Source organism: Gymnoscopelus microlampas (genome assembly GCF_963454915.1).
Source record: "Gymnoscopelus microlampas genome assembly, chromosome: 3".
Classification (NCBI taxonomy): domain Eukaryota; kingdom Metazoa; phylum Chordata; class Actinopteri; order Myctophiformes; family Myctophidae; genus Gymnoscopelus; species Gymnoscopelus microlampas.
The window spans coordinates 35,001,421-35,023,835 of record NC_139940.1 but is presented as its reverse complement, the minus strand read 5'-3'; the positions used below and the strand labels follow the sequence as shown (position 1 = coordinate 35,023,835).

Here is a 22,415-nt window from a genome sequence, read left to right as displayed (position 1 = left end):
TTTTAATTACATGAAATAATGACTTATGAAGAGAAATAAGTCATGTTCTTGCACTATTATGCCTGTGCACCTACTGTACCTAATCTGCTGTATATAGAATATACTGTGAAGTTGTTTACACAAAGTTAGGTGGCAGCTACTGAAGAAAAAAGGCTGGTGGTGTATACAACATACCACGTTTTTTCTTTTTATGCACATGTATATTTGATTTGATGATGCTCTTTTTATTCTCTTTTTTCTCTTTTTGCACTCTCTTTTCTTTAAATCTTTTTACGTTTTCTATCATTATTCTATTGTTGTTGCTGTAATTGTTGTTATGCTGCTGCATTGTCTGAAGTAAGAGAAAAATGAGTTTTACTCTTATGTACCCAAGATGTAACAATAAAGTACAACCTTGAACCTTGTACTTGACATGTAATAACTTGACATGTAATGACTATACCTTCCTTACCTCTTTAAAGACTTGACAGTAGATTCTCTCAGTGGAAAAAAACATGGATAGCCTAATTACATTTGGGTCATTGTTGAAACATAAATACATTGTAGATTGATTATGATCAAAGGGATTAATAGTCGTCTACATGAATCTGCTTCACCCAAAGAAAAAGGAACAAATCACTGACTCAAATACCTACCATATACCCCCCTTTTCCACATAAAAAAACTAACGCAATAGGATAAATGCAAAGATTGGTGGTGGAAGTGGTGGAAGAAGTACTCAGATATTTTACTTAAGTAAAAGTAGCAATGCCACAATATAAATACTCTGCTACAAGTAAAAGGCCTGTGCTCAAAATATAAAAGAGTGAAAGTACAAAAGTAGCAATGGCTAATGTATTGGCATCAAAATATACTTAAAGTACCAAAAGTAAAAGTACTAAAATGTTTGAAAATAGCAGATCTACAAGCTAGTTGTGAGCTTGTAGATCGGCTATTTTCAAATCGCCTACGTATAAAATAGGGCTTACGTGGTTAATGTATGTTTTATAATATAATGTAATGTATATCTGCATACACAATATTTGCCTCTGAGATGTAGTGGAGTAGAAGTATAAAAGTATTGAAAATTGGAAATGCTCCAGTAAAGTAAAAATACCTCAGAATTGTACTCAAGTGCAACAGTACTTGAGTAAATGTACTTAGTTACTTTACACCATTGCAAATATGTGTCGAAATTGTTTTTCTGATCTGCTCTGAGTGAGTGCCAAAACAATGAAGCATATATTCCTACCTTACATGATTTTCAGAGGACTCTACTCAGGCTACTGTCTCTTCAGCTGCAAAAGATACCACTAACTGTAGTGGCCTAGTAACGACACAGCACAGATAACATTGTACTCATGCATGCTATGAATGCAACTTTAAAGTGTCTGCTCACTCTGCTGACAGAAGCACAGTACTGATACTTTGCTTGTCCCGGGTGACGGACACACAGCTCAGCCAATGGCCTTGTGGACACGGTGTGGGACATGGATATCTGTCCAATCGTTGCGGGGATTCCTTTCAGCTACGATGAGCGTGGTTGTGAAGAAAAGCAGCTTATACACAGTGTCAGTGACAGGACACAAATGATGTTTAGTCAGGCCACTGCTGCTGCTGCAGTGCACAATGCCATCCACTATGCGACAATCATTTTTATTAAAAATAAATTACAAAACAAATAAATACATATAAATGCATAATGGAAGTTGAATGTATTGTTTATAGCCTTTCATAGAGAGCTCTCTCTCTCTCTCTGTAGAAACACTGTACATACATACAGAGCTATTGAAAATGAAAAACAGCTGCTGTTTGTGCACAACCCTGCAACATTTGATCCCAAGCTAACCTTTCCTATGTGGATATATAGGCTAACTATTTCTGACAGCAAATGCACAATTCGTGTGGTTTTGTATTAGATTTCCCCCATAGAGTTAAAAGATTTCCCCTCATTTGCAATGTAACAGCTCTGTGTACACATAGTTTCTATTCCCTTGTACAGACATTATTTTGATTTGATTATATTGTTCCACTTTTGCTTTGGCAATGTTAAGGTATGTTTTCTCATGCCTCATGAATTGAGAGAGAGAGAGAGAGAGAGAGAGAGAGAGAGAGAGAGAGAGAGAGAGAGAGAGAGAGAATTGTGTATGCCATGGTGTACAGTAAATTATGTGTGTACACACTTTTTTTCTCTGTGATATGTTGATATGTGGTTTAATCTCAACTGTATTGTATTGGCCTATAATGGTCTTTTATGGTCTTTCCTATTTCCTTTTTTTTTTTTTTTACACTTAACGGCAACAATCTATCTGAAGGAGCTCGTTTCAAGTCGGACATATTTTGAGTGAGAGCATCAAACATGGCAGCTCCCGGTGGTCGGTCATGCTTACATTATTTACTACATCTGGCCCAGGATAATCTGGACTTCAGGTTACCGGTAACTGCTCATGAATCACTTATATTGATGTTTATGCTTTCTTTGCACTGATGCGATGTGTTATTTATCTGAATAAACCATCAGAAATGGGTGAACGACTCTCAGCATGTCTAAGTCGGCTAGGTTAGCCTAGCCTTCGTGGTTAGCATTATTATTTGACATTATACTAGATATTTTAATTATATCTAGAATATGATTTTGTCATGCAGGGCTGCAACTATCGATTATTCCCGGCTAGTGGTTGTTTCGATTATGTTTTCGAAAAATCGAGAAGGTTATTTAGTTGATAATTTGCTGTATTGTTTTTTTTTTTATATCAAACACATTATTTTAATATTTGACTAAACTGATTAATCTGATTAGCCATATTTTATACTTCATCATACAACAGTGTCACACAAAAATAGCTGAATGTTTTTGGTATTTTTCAAATATTTTGAAAGAAGAAAGCAAAATGCACCCCCCCCCCCCCCCCCCCCACACACACACACACACACAAACTCGATTATTTGTTTATTGAAATACATTTTTGATTATTTTGTATAATAGATTCAATTATTGTTCCGATTAACTGTTGCACCCCTAGTTATTTGTGAGTAGTAGCACAGAGAGCCATTACTGATCTGTGAATTCCGTCTTCCAGGAAATCAGAGCTCTCCTTTCTCTCAGAGGAAAACTGTTTAATCCTAGAGAGAACTTCAAAGAGAAGGTAAGTCATGTGGTATGAAGTCGTCCTATCTCCTGCATTGGTTGGCTGTTGGTCCGCAGTTATTGCGAAATGTTCCAATTAAAGACTACTGTATATGGCAGCTGAACACAATCAAAGTGCTAAATTATGACTCATTCAATGATGTGATTGGATTGAAAGGAGTTTGGATGCAACAGTATTCTGTCCTATTGTCACTTTAATTCCTCCCTCCCTCCACAGTCTCCGTTCTGGTGTCTGGATGGCGTATCTGAACAGGATGTCCACAGTGTCATGGCCAAATCTGTCTGTGCAAAGTGAGTGTTTAAATTGTAATTCCTGAATCCCAACCGATTACCCGTGGTGAATGCTACTTTCAACAATACCTCATACAGTCCTTAACGCACTTTAACTGGGTGTATTAGGCCTGAACATTCTACAGTTGTATGTACAGTGGGGCAAAAAAGTATTTAGTCAGCCACCATTGTGCAAGTTCTCCCACTTAAAAAGATGAGAGAGGCCTGTAATTTTCATCATAGTTATACATCAACTATGAGAGACAAAATTAGGGGAAAAATCCAGAAAATCACATTGTCTGATTTTTAAAGAATTTATTTGCAAATTATGAGGAAAATAAGTATTTGGTCAATAACAAAAGTTCATCTCAATACTTTGTTATATACCCTTTGTTGGCAATGATAGAGGTCAAACGTTTTCTGTAAGTCTTCACAAGGTTACCACGCACTGTTGCTGGCATGTTGGCCCATTCCTCCAGGCAAGATCTCACCCCGTAGGATCAATTTTTTTTTTTTTTTTTAAGAACGGTGAGCAAAAATCCCAGAACCACACGGGGGGACTTAGTGAATGACCTGCAGAGAGCTGGGACCAAAGTGTAACAAAGGCTACCATCAGTAACACACTACGCCTCCAGGGACTCAAATCCTGTAGTGCCAGACGTGTCCCCCTGCTTAAGCCAATAGATGTCCAGGCCCGTCTGAGGTTTGCTAGAGAGCATTTGGATGATCCAGAAGAGGATTGGGAGAATGTCATATGGTCAGATGAAACCAAAATAGAACTTTTTGGTAGAAACTCAACTTCTCGTGTTTGGAGGAGAAAGAATGCTGAGTTGCAACCAAAGAACACCATACCTACTGTGAAGCATGGGGGTGGAAACATAATGCTTTGGGGCTGTTTTTCTGCAAAGGGACCAGGACGACTGATCCGTGTAAAGGGAATAATGAATGGGGCCATGTATCGTGAGATTTTGAGTGAAAACCTCCTTCCATCAGCAAGGGCATTGAAGATGAAACGTGGCTAGGTCTTTCAGCATGACCATGATCCCAAACACACCGCCCGGGCAATAAAGGAGTGGCTTCGTAAGAAGCATTTCAAGGTCCTGGAGTGGCCTAGCCAGTCTCCAGATCTCAACCCCATAGAAAATCTTTGGAGGGAGTTGAAAGTCTGTGTTGCCCAGCGGCAGCCCCGAAACATCACTGCTCTAGAGGAGATCTGCATGGAGGAATGGGCCAACATAACAGCAACAGTGTGTGGTAACCTTGTGAAGACTTACAGAAAACGTTTGACCTCTGTCATTGCCAACAAAGGGTATATAACAAAGTATTGAGATGAACTTTTGTTATTGACCAAATACTTATTTTCCTCATAATTTGTAAATAAATTCTTTAAAAATCAGACAATGTGATTTTCTGGATTTTTTCCCCTAATTTTGTCTCTCATAGTTGATGTATAACTATGATGAAAATTACAGGCCTCTCTCATCTTTTTAAGTGGGAGAACTTGCACAATGGTGGTTGACTAAATACTTTTTTGCCCCACTGTATGTGTTAACTCTTGCAGTGGTGGATGATGGTATGATCTGGGCAATCTTCTTTTAAACACATTTTTGACGGTGTTTATGAGTCCACATTTCTGTTCTCATAATCACACATTCCTGTTGGACAGCATTTCCCGGTGGCTGGTGAAAATGTACATTGCCATTGCTATAATGTCTCCTTTTTTTCATTATCTTCCTACTAGGTCGGCTTTTGAATTATGGGGTCATGGACGAACACACAGTGAACTCAGAGAATCCCTCTTGAAGTATCCGTCAGAAAACATGGTTTGTGTCTCAAGGCTTTGTGGTTGTGTGGCAAAGACATTTACTTTTGACATTTTATGCTTTATTTCAGATAGGTCTGTATAGAGAGACATGAAACCAAGAGCAGAGAGAAAGGAGGGACATGCGAGACAAGGCGGGGGTTGGATTCAAATCTGAGTCCTTGCGCTCACTAGGAGCATTATGGTCTGTGTGTAGCAGTAGTGGCTCAGAACCTCTGCCCGTACATCAGTAATAGGATCTAAAAACAATGTCCTATGTGTCATTTCATGTCATCGCGTGTGCACATTCTGTATGCTTGATGAGGTGAAATTATGTATTTGAAGTAATTAGCCAACTATCAGTTAATTGCTAATAACAATTGTATCGATTTTATTTTAAATGAAACTATCAACTGACAAATAATATTATCCCCCCATTTCAAGAGGGATTTTGTTAAAGCCAGTGCTAATGATTTTTTAAAGTAGGCCATATAATATTGTATTTAATAAGTGTTTGCTGTCCTAACAAACAATTGCGAGAAACATGTGACTAGTCGGTGAAGCGTAAACGAACGCAGTTAAAATATATCGGTTGAACTAGTAGTATTATCCACAATGCCAGGGAAATGTTTGTTTAATAATTTGTGGCTTACAAATGAAAAGTTTAAAGACTGGGTAAAGCGAGAAGAGGACCCGAATAGAGCTGGCTGCAAGTTATGCCACAAATCTTAGCCGGATACTGTACTGTTCCTAAAATAAATGGCACTTTAAGTTTACCACTCTTGATTTGTTTTACATAATTATGTTCATCCCTCCTTGTGTCTGACAGTATCCTCTTGTTGAAAACTTAATAGGAAAAACATAGGAAAACCTACAAAAAAAGTGTAATTTAAAACATCCTTGCATCCTTCATTACTTTTAAATTCATAAATGGGGCAAATGCAAGGCAATATTATTTAAAAAAAAGAAGTCATACGGATGCCATAATGAGTCTTGTATTCCAGTGAGCTATGCCCTAATTTTGCACGAAATTTTGAATGGAATTGTACCATTCTATATTCTGCTTTATTTTGCTACACTGCCTATCTTTGGGCATTGTACATAGGAGTAAGAGACACATTATTGCGCTGAATGATTGTTATATAGGCCTGGAAATTGGGCTAAATATTCTGGAAAAGTTTTGGAAATTCATTGCTAAAAATGTGTGGGGACCCTGTTCATTTCCTATTCTATTTGATATTAACTATTTAGGAATGTAATATGCATTTTTGATTCTGTATACTGTATACTAAGCTATATTGAGCTTTTTTATATTATACATGTAGGTGAATATAAACCTTTATTAATCCCAAGGGAAATTCAGGTTGTCAGGAACATTTTAAATAAACTGTTTATCAATTAATTGATGATGTTTTGATAAGGTTAACAACGATGAATTAATACAATTCCTTAACATTAGCATCCATAGTTGGACATCAGTGTTTCAGGGGGGAATGCAAAGAAGACATACATGTAGGGTATTTTTTGCCACACTATTATTGATCTCCTCACATCAGAACGGTGGGATATACAGTAGGCTGAAAAGTGGCCAAATTTCCCTTTAATAGAATTAAGCTACATATGTAAAGCGATTAATTTAGTTTCTCTCTGTATTGTCTGTTTCCTGTTTCTGTCTTCTTGTTTCCACCATAGGCACCATTCACGCAGAAAGACTCCACTTACAAAATCAATGTCTACACGTTCAACAAGACTCTGGAGTTTACTGACAGAATAACGAAGATCGATGTAAGTTTAAATCTCGTTGGGATAAGGTTGTCCTATCTCCTCCTTAGCTGATTACTGTAAGCGTATATATTTAAGTGTATGAATAAATGTGCATGTGCCTTGGTCTCTTGTGTCTGTATAAAACGACATGATTCATTTTGTCTTGTCTCCTTTTAGGCCCTGGAATACCTTTCGTTTGAGGGCTCCGTAAGCCTAAAAACTCCTCAGCACGTCTTCTGTTTGTTAGAGGACTACGGCACTGACCCCAACAACATCCCTGATGATCCTTTCCATGTTTACTTTGGCCGATGGGTGAGGCATGTTTGACTGCGTGAGGCATGTTTGACTGCAGATTTATTCAGGAAAAGGTTTAAAAGCAATTTTCTTCAAGATTATTTTTCAGGAATGTCATAGTACAGTACAAAGTAAAATGAATGTTCACTTATCCATTTGTAATTGGACAGGACAACCTGTTATCCATATGATTTAAAACTAATCAAAGTTATCATAATTGGCCCGGATCGCTGACCTAGCGGTCTGAGCACTTAGGCTCTAATGTAGCCTGACAGCGCATTGCGGGTTCGAGTCCCCTTCCCGACGATCTTTGCTGCATGTCTCTCCCCATCTCTCTCTCTCTCCCTGTTTCCTGTCCATATCCACTATACAGTATGAATAAAGGCAGAAAAAGACCCAAAATATTGAAAACAAGTTATAATTGAACAACATATCCAGTGCAAACTTCTGAATTATGTCATTTCTGTTTTTCTAGATAGCGGATGGGCAGCGTGAGCTCATTCGCTCTCACAGTGTGAAGAACAGACACTTCATCGGCAACACCAGTATGGATGCTGGCCTCTCGTTCATCATGGCAAACCATGCCAAGGTCAAAGAACATGACCTTGTCTTTGACCCATTCGTTGGCACTGGTAAGGGAGACTTGTCACTGATACATATAGTTGGTGTACGGGGTATAACAGTACTGTATACTTGGTTATTATAAAGCTCCTTTGAATTGAATACTTATTAATCCGTTTGGTTGATTGGGCACGCACTATGAACCAAACTAACGATTGGCATTTTTTTGGCGATGCAATCAACAAGGCAGCCCAAACCGCATCATTGTTGCGATGGGTCGAGAGAGAGAAAGAGCGCATGTGATAGCGTGGGATCATATTAAATTAGCCAGTGAACGCACCAGTCCACTGTGTACACTATTTATGTATTTATTTGTCAGTGAATAAATGCGACTACTATTGTTTGAGTCTCCTGCACCAGTATAACTCTCTTGCAAAGCTTGCAAATCGCCTATGTGATATCCATGGGCTCTGTTTGTATCTGGTTAAAACCAAGTCGATATTGGCAAATAGACAATGTCACAGAGCTAACAAGTTAATGAGCTAACCTGGCCTTAAGGTTGAATGACCTTAAGGTGGACAAGCAATTGTCATTTTGTGACAATCTCAGCCGCTCCTCCTAAATAGATACGTTAGCTGCTGAGGCTCTCCCAAGTTCTATAAATGAAGTACATTTCTCTGGCATGTCTACTATTTTGCTAAACAGTGACACCTCTGTATCGAATCAAACTGAATCGTAAATTTTATGAACCGTTTCACCCTCAGTGTGCACTCTAAAGTCCTCTTCAGTGTTAATTTAACTCTGAGTGTGTACAAATGGAACCATATAGATCCGTAGGAGTACAGTTGTACATACGTTGTACATTTACTGAGTTAATCAAAACTCTTGTTTTACTGTGTAGCTTATTTGTCTTGCACTCTCTCCTTCTCTCTTTCTCGAACTGTTATCAATGCACAAAACTGACGCATGATGAAAAATATGTGTTACTGTACATTATAATTATATTAATATGTTGTTTTTATTTATTTGATCCTCATTGGATCTCTGTCTTTTAGGCAGCTTGTTGGTTGCATGCTCTCATTTTGGAGCCTATGTCTGTGGAACAGATATTGACTACAACACAATTCATGGGAAAGGTACGTTCTATTTCATTCTTCCTGCAGTCATCTCGTACTGTGGTCGTTCTATGATGTTAGTCATTTATGATGTATCTATGACGAATGATGTCATATTTGGCCAAGGTTTCAGCTCGACATTGAATCTTGACCATCAGGTCAAATTTCGTGTCAGATCCTGTGTCTAGGTGAAACATGACCTTTGACACAATCTAAATGTCTCAATAGAAGAGCATGGAGACAAAATACAACCAGCCAAATTGTATAAGTTAGATTGTATTAACATGCTCTACCATACAGATTGGACAAAATTACGTTTTATTCATAAAAAATACATAGTGAGGCTTTAATGCTGCGTGAACATTTCCACATATTCTTCTTTATCAGCCAGTAGTATTTGATGTTTTGATTCTAAAGTTCAGAATTTTTAACTTCTCTTCACATTATTCCAGGGAGATCCAGTCGGAAAAACCACAAGTGGCGAGGTCCTGATGAGAACATCAGAGCCAACCTGCGTCAGTATGGAACAGAGAAGTCCTACATAGACGTCATGGTGTGTGATGCATCCAAACCTGTCTGGAGGGAGGGCATGCTGTTTGATGCCATTATCACTGACCGTAGGTCCCTGTTTTGTTGTCAAATGGGCCTATATACATGACTGTGTCTGAAATGATATAATGTTGGCAATTTTCCATTAAGTATTTTGAGTACACAAGATTCATTTTTTGAATGTTGACACTATGTTTGACAGCACATATTAATACTGTGTTAAATACAGAGTGAGATCAAATATGTTGATAGCTTTTTATAGTTCCACTTTATGCTGTTAAATAATGCTAATGTTTATTGTGATGAAAAATCTCTGCAGTAGAGCAAAAACAAAGCAATTTGTTGCAGTGTTTTTTTTTATTATTTTTTTATCTTCCACTGGGGTTAGGCACTTGTAGATCTACCAACTGTGGAACTGCCAACAAATAGAACCAACCGTTGGGTGAAGCCTGTTATTATAGAAGTAATATATAATAAAGCACATTGCTGTTTTGGCTAAGAAATCCTCCAATTTGCTTCTATTCTGCATTAATGCTTCAAGCTTTTCTAAACAATTCCTCTTGGGGGCATACTAGCAGAAAAGTAGTGCAGCAAACAAGTGAAACGCGGCTTCTATTTATGAGACATGCATCAGTTAGATCAGTGGTTCTCAAAGTGGGGTCCAGGGACCCCCAGGGGTATTTGAGAGGGTTCCAGCTGTGAGCTTGTAAATCAGCTAATTTTGAGAAATATTTAATTATTTTGATTATTTTTTAAAAACACAAATAATCTCTAATGGGGGTCCCTGGCACAAAAATTCAGATGGGGCTCCGCCGCCAAATACATCAATTAGGGGGTCTTAACATAAAAAAGAAGAGAACCACTGAGTTAGATTACCTAGAAGCTCTTTACCCAGGAGAAAGAATTTCTCCTCAATTGGGATGTGAATGTATCATCTATTGTCTTGTACTGTAGCTCCTTATGGTATCCGTGAGTCCACAAGGAGAACAGGATCCAACAAGGATGTAACTAGACCGTCAGATGAATAGTAAGTTAACCTGATATTACGATTTCTAATTGCACATTATAATACCCAGAGTTGTCATGGTTCTCTGACATGATTAAATGAATTGACCTGTTAAACGGAACAATTGATTAAACTAAAACTAGTAAATAACTGTTTGCAACACAGTTGAACTTATTCTACCCTTTCCCCCAACCCAGCTTTGGAGAGAGCCATGTTCCTGTCTCTATGGCGTACCATCTGAGCGATATCTTTTCAGATCTCCTAAACTTCTCTGCCCACCACCTGGTCATGGGTGGAAGGCTGGTTTATTGGCTGCCCATCTACAGGCCAGAGTGAGTATATAGACATGGACTTTGATATTTCATATAACCCAACATGAAACCACACGAAAGGCAGGAGTACAAAGTATATGGACAGACAGGACTTGGCACATTGAAAACCTTATAGCGGTCTATCTGTCTATTGTTTCACAGTTTCTGAACTGCAGAAATGCATACAAAGCAGTTTACATCTCCAACACTTTCCACTGGGGCTTTTCTACCTTAACCATTCCCTTTTGGCCTATTCCGTTCACCTTCCTATAAAATATACGACGTCCTGAGGAGAACCACCTGTGGGATTGATGTTGTTTACACAAGTATACAGGTGTGTTGAGGTGTATCCACCCGCACACCTGGGTCATGGTAAACCACAACTATAGGCTATAAAAGGCACAATTATATGAACAAGTTCTACATTGTTGAATGAGTCTACAGTGCTGACTGTAGCGCAGGTGTATAAGCCACTACAGACGGTTATCATGGCTGTAGATGTGTTTGTTTAAGGAAACCCCACAGGGCTGGGACTCCTCCTGGCCACTGATTACAGGACTGCAAAGGGGGATGATGTAATCATGATACGTTTGTGTGTGTCCGTGTGTAACCACCTGGATTTGAACTCGGGTCTCCCGCATGAGACTGAGACATCTATTTTTCAGCCAAAGGTGAATCCCCCCCTGGCCAAGGGAGATATTAGGCTTCAGGGCTACAGGGAGGTATACTCGGGCTACATTTGACCTTTGGTTGTGGATGTGAAAGAATGCATGTGTGTTGTTGGTCTTGTGTAAGAGTTTGCTTCCCTTCTGCACATTTTGTCTCGGGTACTCATATATTCTTTGGGTTTACAGTACCAGCGCTTGACAGAGTATCTATCAGAGCAGACAGAATTAAGTCAGATATTTATACTTAAACGATCCGTCTCTATGGCTCAGACAGGCTGACGTGTGTGTGTGTGTGCGTGTGTGTGTGTGTGTGTGTGCGCGTGTGTGTGTGTGTGTGTGTGTGTGTGTGTGTGTGCGTGTGCGTGCATCTATGTGCACGTGTGTCTGTAAGCCCCGATGTAGCCTGTCTCCTGGGCCTAATCGAGGGCTCTACACTGGAGAAAAGGGAGATATCAGATTTCTCTTACCCCCACATATGTTTGTGTGTGTCTGTCTGTGATGGTAAGGATGGTGGCTGTGTGTGAGTGAGTGATGACAGGTGACACAAAGTCCTGTCAACACCAGACCACATCTGACCAGGTTAGACCCCTCCTGAACTAGTATATCCTTCTCAATATCATCTAAACCTAATAAATGAAAGTATGAAGAGAAAACCCATGAAGACAGATTATAGAATCTCGGTCATCATAGTCACAAATTGACCTCATGAAGCACAAACATTTAAATTGCATATTTGTACTGTCAGAATTAAAGACGATATTTTGTGTCAGTGATGGTGTAAGGGGGCCATTAATGAAATAGAGGCATTTTAAATGCCTCTAAATGGAAGTGACCTGATGTACAGTAGCATTCTTTCGGTCTAGTGAAAAACATATTTATATTAAAACAATGAAGACAATGGTTTTATTACTAAGCATTATGATCCACCACTTCCTTTAGGTAGAGTCTATGTTCAGAAACATTGTGCCTTGAGCTGTGTGTACAATATCATAAAAATAATATAATATATATTGTACGTTCCTACAGTAGATCTGGGATAAAATGTATCCTTGCATGCATAGCTTGCTGTCTGCCGGCACTCTTTTATCATGAAGATGCAGCATGCACTTTAAGCCATTAAGACCGATTCAAAAAACGTCTTCCTAACGGTTTTCTGAAAAACCTGTTCCTATATCAGTGGTGCTCCAACTTTAATGTCGAGGACCCCCAAAATTATATGCATTTGACCCGGACCCCCATCTCAAAATATTTAGTTCCAGGGACCTCCAGAAGCAAAGATTTGAGTTAAAAACAAATGTTCGCAATTTTTGAATATCCAAAGTATGAAATAATGGTTTAAGTGGTTAAAATAAAAAATGACACAGATTCTTTCCTGGTTTTAATGGGTTAAGGCAACCTGGGTTGTGTGTTAAGACTATTGTTTCAAAAAGATGCTACGCACACCAGATCCTTATAGTGGAGCTGGCTCACGGCAGAAAAATCTAAAGGTGAATTGCCAAAAGACAAAAAGTGTCCGCACACACCGTTATAAACAAAGTACAGATTTATTATAGGACGCAGAGTAAAAAGTAACCAACGTTTCGGCACAAATACCTTCTTCCAGGTATAGCTTATAACCATATACCCTGAAGAAGGCATTCTTCAGGCACACCTCTGCTCCAGAAATGTTCAGGACCATGTTACCAGACTCTTTTTACTCTACTCCACTAGGGGGCACTGTTGACTGTTTGATCAGATGCTAGTGGTGGGAAGTTTACAATAGATGATTTGTTGGGTCGAAAAGGTTTTGTTCCGTATTGACAGGTTGTAATCTATTCGATTTACATGTTGTCATCTGACATTTGTTCCTATTTTAACACTGCAGCTGTAACTGACTCCAGTACCTGTATACAGACTATCGTTAGCAACAAACAGAATGGAGATTTCTTTAGTAGTCTAAATAAAGAGTCAAGACTTTGAGATAAAGAAGAAAAACATTTCGGTTGCTGTTAAAAAAATGAATCTTCCGCAGCTTTGTGATACGTACTTCATACTTTATTCTCAAAGTCAAAGGTTCTCATGGAAACGGATGCATGTGTTGAAGGCGAAAAACAAGCCCCACCTCTGCTTAGAGACGTGAAGGCCAATCACGTGGCAGCTTGGCAAGTCCAGCTCTATACTAATGACTCTTGATTGGCAGGAAAGAATTATCACCTGGCTACATCACTGCTAGTCACAGTGCCCACCAAACGTCCCTTTGCTTCAGAGGCCTATAATTACAAAGTGACCATGGCAACTGGGGAGACAAACAGTGAGGTGAAAATCTGGCCTGTTGCTACTGTAATGGTGGTTTAGGAGAAAGTGCTACTGACACAAATATGCAAACACATACATCATCCACTGTTAATAGGCCTTAGCCGGGCCTGGACAGCTTTTAGCTGCAGAGCTTGGCTGGCGATGACAGAGCCAGCAGTCAACCTGTCATTCTAGACTCAGTTTTTCCGCCATCTTTGCGTAAGCTCAGCTACCTTTGCTTTTACAGCAGGCTTCACGCCTCCCTGGTACATTGACGTGATCGGTAGCAAGCAGAAGAGAGACGGAGAGAGAGGAACACATATGACCTGAATGTCTGAGTCATTTTTATTTAATAAAAGAAACACTGAAGAACTACAGTCGAACATTCTGAAGCTTTATACTTACACCTCTTTCTGTTCTGTCAAGCTGCTCTATTGGGGGATAAAGAATGATGAATAGAGACAGAATCAGACCGTTTGTGTGGGTGTGTGTGTGTCTTGATATGTCGTTTACTTGCTCTGACAGAATAATGTCTAATTTTATACTTTGTTGTACACTCCCAAAAATGACAGATTTTCAACTGTTAAACTGACATATAACAGGCTAATCCATCGTATGACGAACAGCAAAAATGGATGGTCTACAAGCTCACAGCACATTGTGATGCCACGTGATGTGAGCTTGTAGATCTGCTATTTCTGCTATTTTTGAAACATTGTGATTTTAAAAAAAAAAAGGTTTGCCTATAATGACATAACCAAAATAGGTACACACCAGGGTTAATGTGGTTAACTGTGCGTTCTTGGTCTAGGTACTGTGAGGAGACGGTCCCACTCCATCCCTGTCTCAGGCTGATCAGTAACTGTGAACAGACTCTCTCCAGTCACACCTCCCGACGCCTCATCACCATGGAGAAAATCAAGATACCTGAGGTGCGTGTGTGCATGCAATGCATGCATGTGAAAGCCAGTGTGTATTTGCCTGTGTGGAAGTGTCCTTGTTTCAATCAGTCAAAACTGTATTAAGGACACGTGGTCCATAGCACAATGGTTGGCTCTTAAGAGCAAAATGGCCGCTGTGTGAATGTGGTCAATTAATGAATACTTAGCACACTTCTGTTGTTACACTATGTTCTTTTTCTAATCTGCTTTTTTCCGGTTGCGGCTCTTAAACATAGTGCCACAACTTAAGTATTTTCTCTTCACTACGCACAGAATGGCACAAAAATCTTCTGCGGTTGTGTGGTTGACGTGTGAAGACAAACAACCAACTGTCTCACAGTTTCTTTTATGTATGTTTGTCATGTGTGTGTGAATCGAAACCTGACCATATAATCCAATTTTAGAAGGCTTCTCTTTGGAATTGTACTGCAACTTTCTACACCACACATGTTTTAAAGTGTATTGTGGTAGCATAGTTATGATAAATGTCTGCAAAGCAACTGTCCATAAGTGCTGTAGAATTGCGTTTACTCAGTCTGGATGTGGGACCACGCAGAGCCAAGCAATATGAACATAATATAAATGCTAGATGTGCACATACAGTATACTCGTCTATGCATGCTTTTCGTGTGGTTTGTCACCTCGCTCGTTGTGTATATTATATAATTGTATGCTGTGTACATTTATGTAAAATACATATATAGCATCACAGTGATGCTACATATCCAAAGCGATAGTGTCTTTCTCTCTGCCTGGCGCAAACCTCAGCATCTGTCTGTGATTGGCTCGTTTCTTTTATACTGCGACCCTGAACAGTTAAATCGCACATTGTATGGAAAACAATCCATCTCTGCTTCTGACAACAACTCTAGTTCAAAACCCCAAATTGTTCCCATAAAGCAGCCCGTGTCAAATACACTCATACACGTACACACGCACGCACGCACGCACAGATGTATACACGCACTTGCAGCTGTTTGATGTAATCTGACTGGCATTTATCTCAGACCCCCTATGCCCCATACTACCTTTAATATTGGCTTAAAATATGAAGACATCATGCCTTTCATCACTCATGAGCATTCTCCATGGTTCACACAGTTTGGTGTGTGTGTGTGTGTGTGTGTGTGTGTGTGTGTGTGTGTGTGTGTGTGTGTGTGTGTGTGTGTGTTTGCGTGTCAATCAGTATGCAAGTGCGTAGCGTACTTGCATGCATTCATGCACACGTTGTGCATGTGGGTTAAATGAAGTGTGGTTCCATCGTGGCCTCTTGGCCCATCACCTCATTTTTGTTCCCCCTCTAAAATGCTCTGCAAGAATTGTGGCTCCAGAAGCCATCATGAAAGCAAATAAATATTTCCTCCCCAGTCCCAGACACCAGTGTGTAAAAGCTGAAATTGGCCCAGCAGTCTCTAATTTTGACCGGTCTCCTCTACAATCCGGCTTCACAGTTTTCACAGGTTTTTGATCTTAACCGGAAAATCAGTTTTTACAGTTTTGTTTAGCAAAACTCTTTTTACATATGTCAAAAGCTTAATTTTGTGACCAAGTTCTCCATAGTAAGTTGGTGGTGTAGTCCACCCTATCTACGGCCTGGGGCTGAGGAAGGATAGGCAGCATGTGGTTTGGTGTTTGTGTGTAGTCATGACAGCCATCTAAAATTATGTTAACCTTTCTGTCTATACAGGAGTCAGATACTCGGGTCCACCTGTCAGACCCCGGCTTCAACCCTTATCAGGGACACAATGCCTTCAGAGAGAAGTACTTTAGCGGACTCAACAAGAAGAATGCTAAGGAGGACAAAATGCATGTCAATGGAGAGTGACTGCATTGAAGCCCGCACTTTCAAATAGACTTTGAGGCAAAGGCTGACTAAACAGAGGACTATAAACATGTCTTTGATGTTTGATATTTTATTTGTCTTATATCTTCCGGCATTTTAAGCCATTTGTTCACAAATAAATAATTTTCAGTGATATCTAATGGGATGATGGACTTAAACAAGATCTACAGTACAGTAGGTGCTGATCTCTTGTGGTTAATAATTTGGTTACGTTCTGATCAAGATAAGACTGTTAAGAGCTGCTGGCAGCAGTGGTATGATATCTGACAACAATGCCTATTGACGATGGGTTGATGGTGTGAATACACCCACAATATATGGGCACTTTATATTTTATATATTTATACAATATAAAGGCACTTAATATTGTGCTGATGTTTGTTGAAATCTCATTTACATACAAAATCTTGATTATTCAAAACTAACTAACTAACCAACCCTCTTGCCTGTAACACCCAGGGCAGCTTAAACCTTTTACAGAACCTCACTGAAACCTCACTGCTTTATATCCCTCCTTCTTCTTAAACCCGCTGATGCTTAGCATTAAAACCTCTTGGTGCCTGGTTGACCTTTGATGACTTGGGTTTTGATTGATTTAAAATGTGCAAGTAAACCCCCTGAGGAGGATGCTATTCTGTCGCATCGTATGTACCGTATACTTTAACTACAGATGGTGTCTGAATACATATACAACCACAGCCCCACTTTAGGGAACGTGTTTAGGCGAGAGAGGCCTCCCCGGGCAGGCAGAGCCCAAATAACAGGGCGTCCCCACCTCGCCACACACCACTCCAGTTAGTCAGCAGCTTTTGTTGTTTTCCAACCACAGTTTACATGCAGCCGGGGTCATTATTCATCTCCTGCGAGCGATGCAGCAGGCCTTTATGTACTTTACCCCTTCGCTGTGTTTATCAGTTGGGCCCCTGCCTTCCCACCACACTTCCCCAGTTTCCCCTTCTTCAGAGGGAGAGCAGGCCAAACATGATCACACGATACCCGGCCTGCCATCGCTTGCGGTGCGTGTCGTTTACAGTTCCCACAATGGCCTTTTTGCGTGTCATCATCAGGGGAAATCAACTGATTCTGCAAGACAGTTAGCAAGACCTCCTCCACTTTTTATTCCTTCTGCCGTCCGTCTCACATCTATCTAAACCCCCCCCCCCCCCCCGCCCCCACCTCAAATCTTAGGCGAGATAACCAGTTCCCCAGAGAACGTTTTTAGATTAAGGTTGTTCCTTTTATTGTGGCATGTCTTTTTTGTGTGAGGACTGCTTTGGTCGTGTGTGTGTGTGTGTGTGTGTGTGTGTGTGTGTGCACACGTGTGCATGTGTGTGGTGTTTGTCTTATTGCCACAATAGAGTGAAGAAACGTTTACTCAAGGACCTTCAGTCTCCAAGTGATGCAGACTATAATTAGCAGAGGGAGGTTCCTCTCTACACCATCTAATGTTGTCCAGACATTGAGGGTTGTGTGTGTGTGAGAGAGAGAGAGAGACACCATTTCATCCTGGGTGCTAACGGGAACATAGTTGATTTGTCTGTGTTTCTATCATTTTATATGATTTTGTTATCATATGCTTCCTTTGTGTGTACTGTATATATTTAATTGTTTTTTTCTATCTAATGTTCATTCCAGTCATGTAAAATACAGTCACAAGATGTATCATGAGAACAGAAAGAATGTCCCTTCTTTCTGCAGTCAAGCCTGATTCAATTCTCTCTCCCCACTACTGCTCCTTTCTCCTATCTCGCTCACTCCTCTCCTCCTTCGCTCACCCCTTTCTCCTTATCTCGCTCGCTGATCTCTCCCACATGCTAAAGGCTTTTCACCTTGTCTCCTACGTCAGGCAGCTCTCCCAGATTTATTTTTATTTTACTTCTCTACTACTTTTATCACTCTCCACCTGCCCTCTCACCTTCCATCATCACACCCTTCCACACCTCCCCTCTACCCCTTGCTCCTCCATTGACCGTGTTCACACAGCAGCCATTTTGCTCTTAATACTTATGGGAGGTGGGTTTCCCACAGTATTAAGAGCAAAAATGTCGACTGTATGGTCAGTTGACTCAAATTTCTCCCATCTTTCTGGACAACCCTCCTGTCTCTTATTCTTCCACTCCACCCTGTTCCACTTCTTTTCCTCCTTGACCACTTCCATCCCCCCCTGGCATTCTCTCTGTGTCTCTCTTTCCTTTATGCTTGCCTCTCCTCCTCTTCCCACCGCAGGGAGGATAAGGCTGCTGTCTCGGAACAATGACTCCTGATTAAACTCCCTCCTGTGTGAAAGTGACCTCCAAACTGCTAACTCAGTCGGTTGGGATTGGAACCACACCATGAGAAGCGTTACACACACATTTTGCCATCTTGGGTCAACACGAGCAAGGCCACACAGGGTAATATGCAAACACACATACTCCAAGTAACAAATTGAAGGAGGTCAATACGCGTGTGTATTGCGTGTGTGTGCGCGCAGGCCGCGCGCACACACACCCTCTGAGATCTTTAGAGTATCTCTGCAGCTGGTGGGAGGGATATATTCATCACTATGTCCCCTTCAGAGCTGGCTTGAACCGATGAATTGATAGATGGTGCCCACATGTAACTACTGATGGATTGCATGTGATTAGATACATAGTACTTGCCTGTAACATTAGCCAACCAACATATTGATCTATTTTCATGTATGGGGTGCATGACGGAATGTGTGTGTGTGTTAAGAGTGGAGATCGTAAGAAAGGGATTGAGACCATCTACCCAGCGCATAGCGTTAGTCTTGGAGGAGATCCATGCTCCACATGGACACACGTGAGTGACTGAACATATGTGGCACAGGTGGATTGCACCTGTCCAACCAGGGGAGTTTGGACACCTGCAGGCACCCCCTCCCTCCTTTCCCATTATTCACTCTACCTCCCCCGCCCTTTAGGTCACCCCACTGCCCTCATCCACCCCAGGACGCCCTGCCTAGCCTCCCTGGTTGTTGATGGAGGTAAGGTGAGAGGCTGTTATCTCATAGTCTGGGAAGAGAAGAACAGCGGGAAAGGAGTCATTATAGGGCTACAAATCACCACATCAGTCCAATCTCTCACATGGTGTGAAACCCAACCATGCTTGGATGAAAGAGCAAAATGACATAAAAGTGATGGAAATGGTGGACAAGAAAGGAGTGGACTCAGGTGCAGTATAGAGGGAATTCTTGATACAGCGGTCTATCAGATGGTTCTGCTTTTTGAACATTTGAAGACAACTTGTCCCTCTTTGCAGAAACAATGTACAGTATATTGAGACGGATCCAAGTTATTGGCTCTTTAAAATGTTGATACCACTAGATGACAGCCTTGAGCAGAGAGAACATTCAAAGAAATCCCCTGGGCGATGGCCAATGCAGGGGTGCAACACTCACTGTAACCTACAGACAGCCTGCTACAGACTGCCATACAAATAATGTTATCTGGCTTGTAAACACAGTTTGCCGGCCACACTATTGAAGTGCTGCTCAGACAGAGCTGTGATTGAGAAAGTGCAGATCAACTCTGAACACATAACATCCTCTTTAAGATACTCGCCTGGAAGTGGCAAGGGCTATTGACCCAGGAAGTAAAAGGGGTCACTGAACGACTTGTCACATAACTTCCTTGTTTTTTCCGCTGCCTTTTATGTCTATCATGTCCTTCTGTGATTGTGATTTACCTTGTTTGACTTCACTAGTGTTGTTTCATAAATGTAATGAAGCTGCAGGCTTTGCTCATTTTGTGTACATTACTGTATGTGGCATGACAAATTACTATACTGTAGCTGCTCCAAAACATATTTCACTTTTTGTATAGTTTTATTCCCTATAAAAAAAAAGCCACAAAACCATATTTATAAATTGCTATGGTATACATAAAAATAAACTAAGATAATTTCCTGTCAATGCTGCCAAACTCGTTTCCCCCACTGGCATTGAATGCTGTTAATGGTTGAAAACATACGATGCATTGAACGAAGACCCATGGCAACTTAAACTGTCCTGCAATGTGTTTTTTCTTGCGGCCCAGAGGCACCAAGGACACGGAAAGACTAGTTTCCAGCGTCTGACCTCTAAGTCATGCACAGAGGATTGCACGCATACATTGTTGTTTTTGTAAATTTCCATGATTGTGTGTGTGTATTTGTGTGTGTTTATAGGGTCATCACACTTTATACAGCCGGAAAGGGGGCGGCGTTGAGCAGAGATCAGCTGGGAGCTGAACCAAAGACAGTGAATGTATGTGTGTTTGTGCATATGTGCTTCATTCTGTGTTTACAGTGCTAGTGTGTGTGTGTGTTGTTCTTGTGGCTGTCTCTCTGCTGTGCTCCATTAATGAGGAGAAACCGCTGGATGGCTCCATCCCGCCCTTTTTTAATGACCCTGAGCTGCCAAGTGGGTACAGATGCACACAGCCAAGATGGCAGACGTGGTGGATGTGACACATTTCCTTTTCCACTCCTTCAAGGGTCATAAAGAATTAATGCCTTTAATCAAGCCTTAAAACTCAACACAGGGAAGGAAGTTGTCTAAAGTACTTATTAGCTTATGTATATATGTATACATATATTTATATATATCGTTAACACACGCACACTTTTTCTCCCTCTTTTTCCAGTCTTAAATGAGGAGGAAGCATCTAATCTGCAGGCATAAAAACATTTATAAAATGGGGCAACAGTAATTTTTGTATTTTTTTCTCTGTCCTGTCCAAGACCACTTTGAAGGATTTCAGATGTACCTGCAGACGCTCCTCTCCCATCCTCTGCATTGCCACTCCCACCTTCTTCGGCTCACTTTGCCCCTTCAAAATTGACATCTTTCAGGATGCCCTGCTCAGCAGTGAAGAGTCTGGCTTGTGGGGGTCGCTGGGTTCAAACTTCGGCGACGTGCCTCACTGGGAGGGTCTGATAGAGGTTTGCATGTGTGTGTTTTTTTTCATTGCGCAGTTGTGTGTGTTCTGTGCATGTCTATGAACATGCATGAGTGTTAAACATCCCTGCTTACGTACAGTACATACTGCAGGCCTGTGTAGATATGTGCTTTGTATGCACATTTTACTGCCTATCATACCCTTGGCTCTCACGGCTGCTTTGCTTAGTGGAATGCGTTGTCCATGAGGGTGTGCGTTATAGCCCAGGCCAGGAAATATGCATGGCGCTGAAATGTTTTCTCCTTCCAGGCCCTTGGAGACAATCGCCCGTATAGTTGATGGGTGTAGCATAGAGGAACCTCACACCTGTCTCCACTGCAGGTGAGCCTGCTCCAGACCAGCCCAGGCCAGTTTACCTGCATGTCTGCTGATGTCTGCCCACTTACGGTAAATACTCAGTGCTAATTTTACTCTGTGCAGACATTTTTACTCTCATAGCTAAAATATCACTAAGGTTTTCACTGCCTATCTCTCTAGATGTGTATCTCTTTGTTTGCCTTCTTTCCATTGTTTCGGACAAATATGGTTTCTTTCCCCATGTCATTTATCTGTTTGGTGTTCATAAGTTTCTGCGTATGTCTCAATCACTCCCTCTCATTCAAACATAATTCTCTAGCTAGCAACATTGTTTAATATCAATAAAAATCACACCCAGTGTGAAGTGAGCGGTGTTATTTAAGGTCATCAAATTTGAAGTGATGCTCACTTCAATTTTTTTTTCTTTTAAGTGCGTGGTGATACTTATAGGTTATGAATTTCATCATGCGTCTCGCTAGCCAATCACAGAGTGGTCTGAATACTCATCAGCCAATCACAGTACAGGGAAAGACACATTTTCACGACGGATGGGTCATGGGTCGCAACCCCACTTATAGGAGCGGCTACACCGCTCAAAAATCCAAAGAGCAAAAATAAGCACTACATGTAGCCAGATACTGCCATGCTGAG

At 40.8% G+C, this 22,415-nt stretch overlaps 1 protein-coding gene across 1 annotated transcript; it reads left to right on the top strand.

Annotated features, from left to right (window-relative positions):
• Positions 1-3,350: 3,350 nt before the first annotated feature.
• LOC311042083 (tRNA (guanine(10)-N(2))-methyltransferase homolog) lies at positions 3,351-17,097 on the top strand. The gene is made up of 11 exons (XM_084052629.1): positions 3,351-3,418; positions 5,139-5,220; positions 6,891-6,983; positions 7,140-7,274; positions 7,732-7,888; positions 8,873-8,953; positions 9,385-9,549; positions 10,436-10,508; positions 10,685-10,819; positions 14,552-14,672; positions 16,369-17,097. Exons 1-11 carry the CDS (start codon positions 3,396-3,398, stop codon positions 16,504-16,506), a joined length of 1,203 nt encoding a protein of 400 aa, XP_083908755.1. The 5' UTR covers positions 3,351-3,395; the 3' UTR covers positions 16,507-17,097.
• Positions 17,098-22,415: the final 5,318 nt, after the last annotated feature.

Excerpts from the sequence above, each read along its gene's own strand:
- LOC311042083 (XM_084052629.1), top strand. The coding sequence starts at position 3,396 with ATGGCCAAATCTGTCTGTGCAAA. Across the intron at positions 7,889-8,872 it reads TGACCCATTCGTTGGCACTG|GCAGCTTGTTGGTTGCATGC; the intron begins GTAAGGGAGACT and ends TCTGTCTTTTAG. Across the intron at positions 10,820-14,551 it reads CTGCCCATCTACAGGCCAGA|GTACTGTGAGGAGACGGTCC; the intron begins GTGAGTATATAG and ends TTCTTGGTCTAG.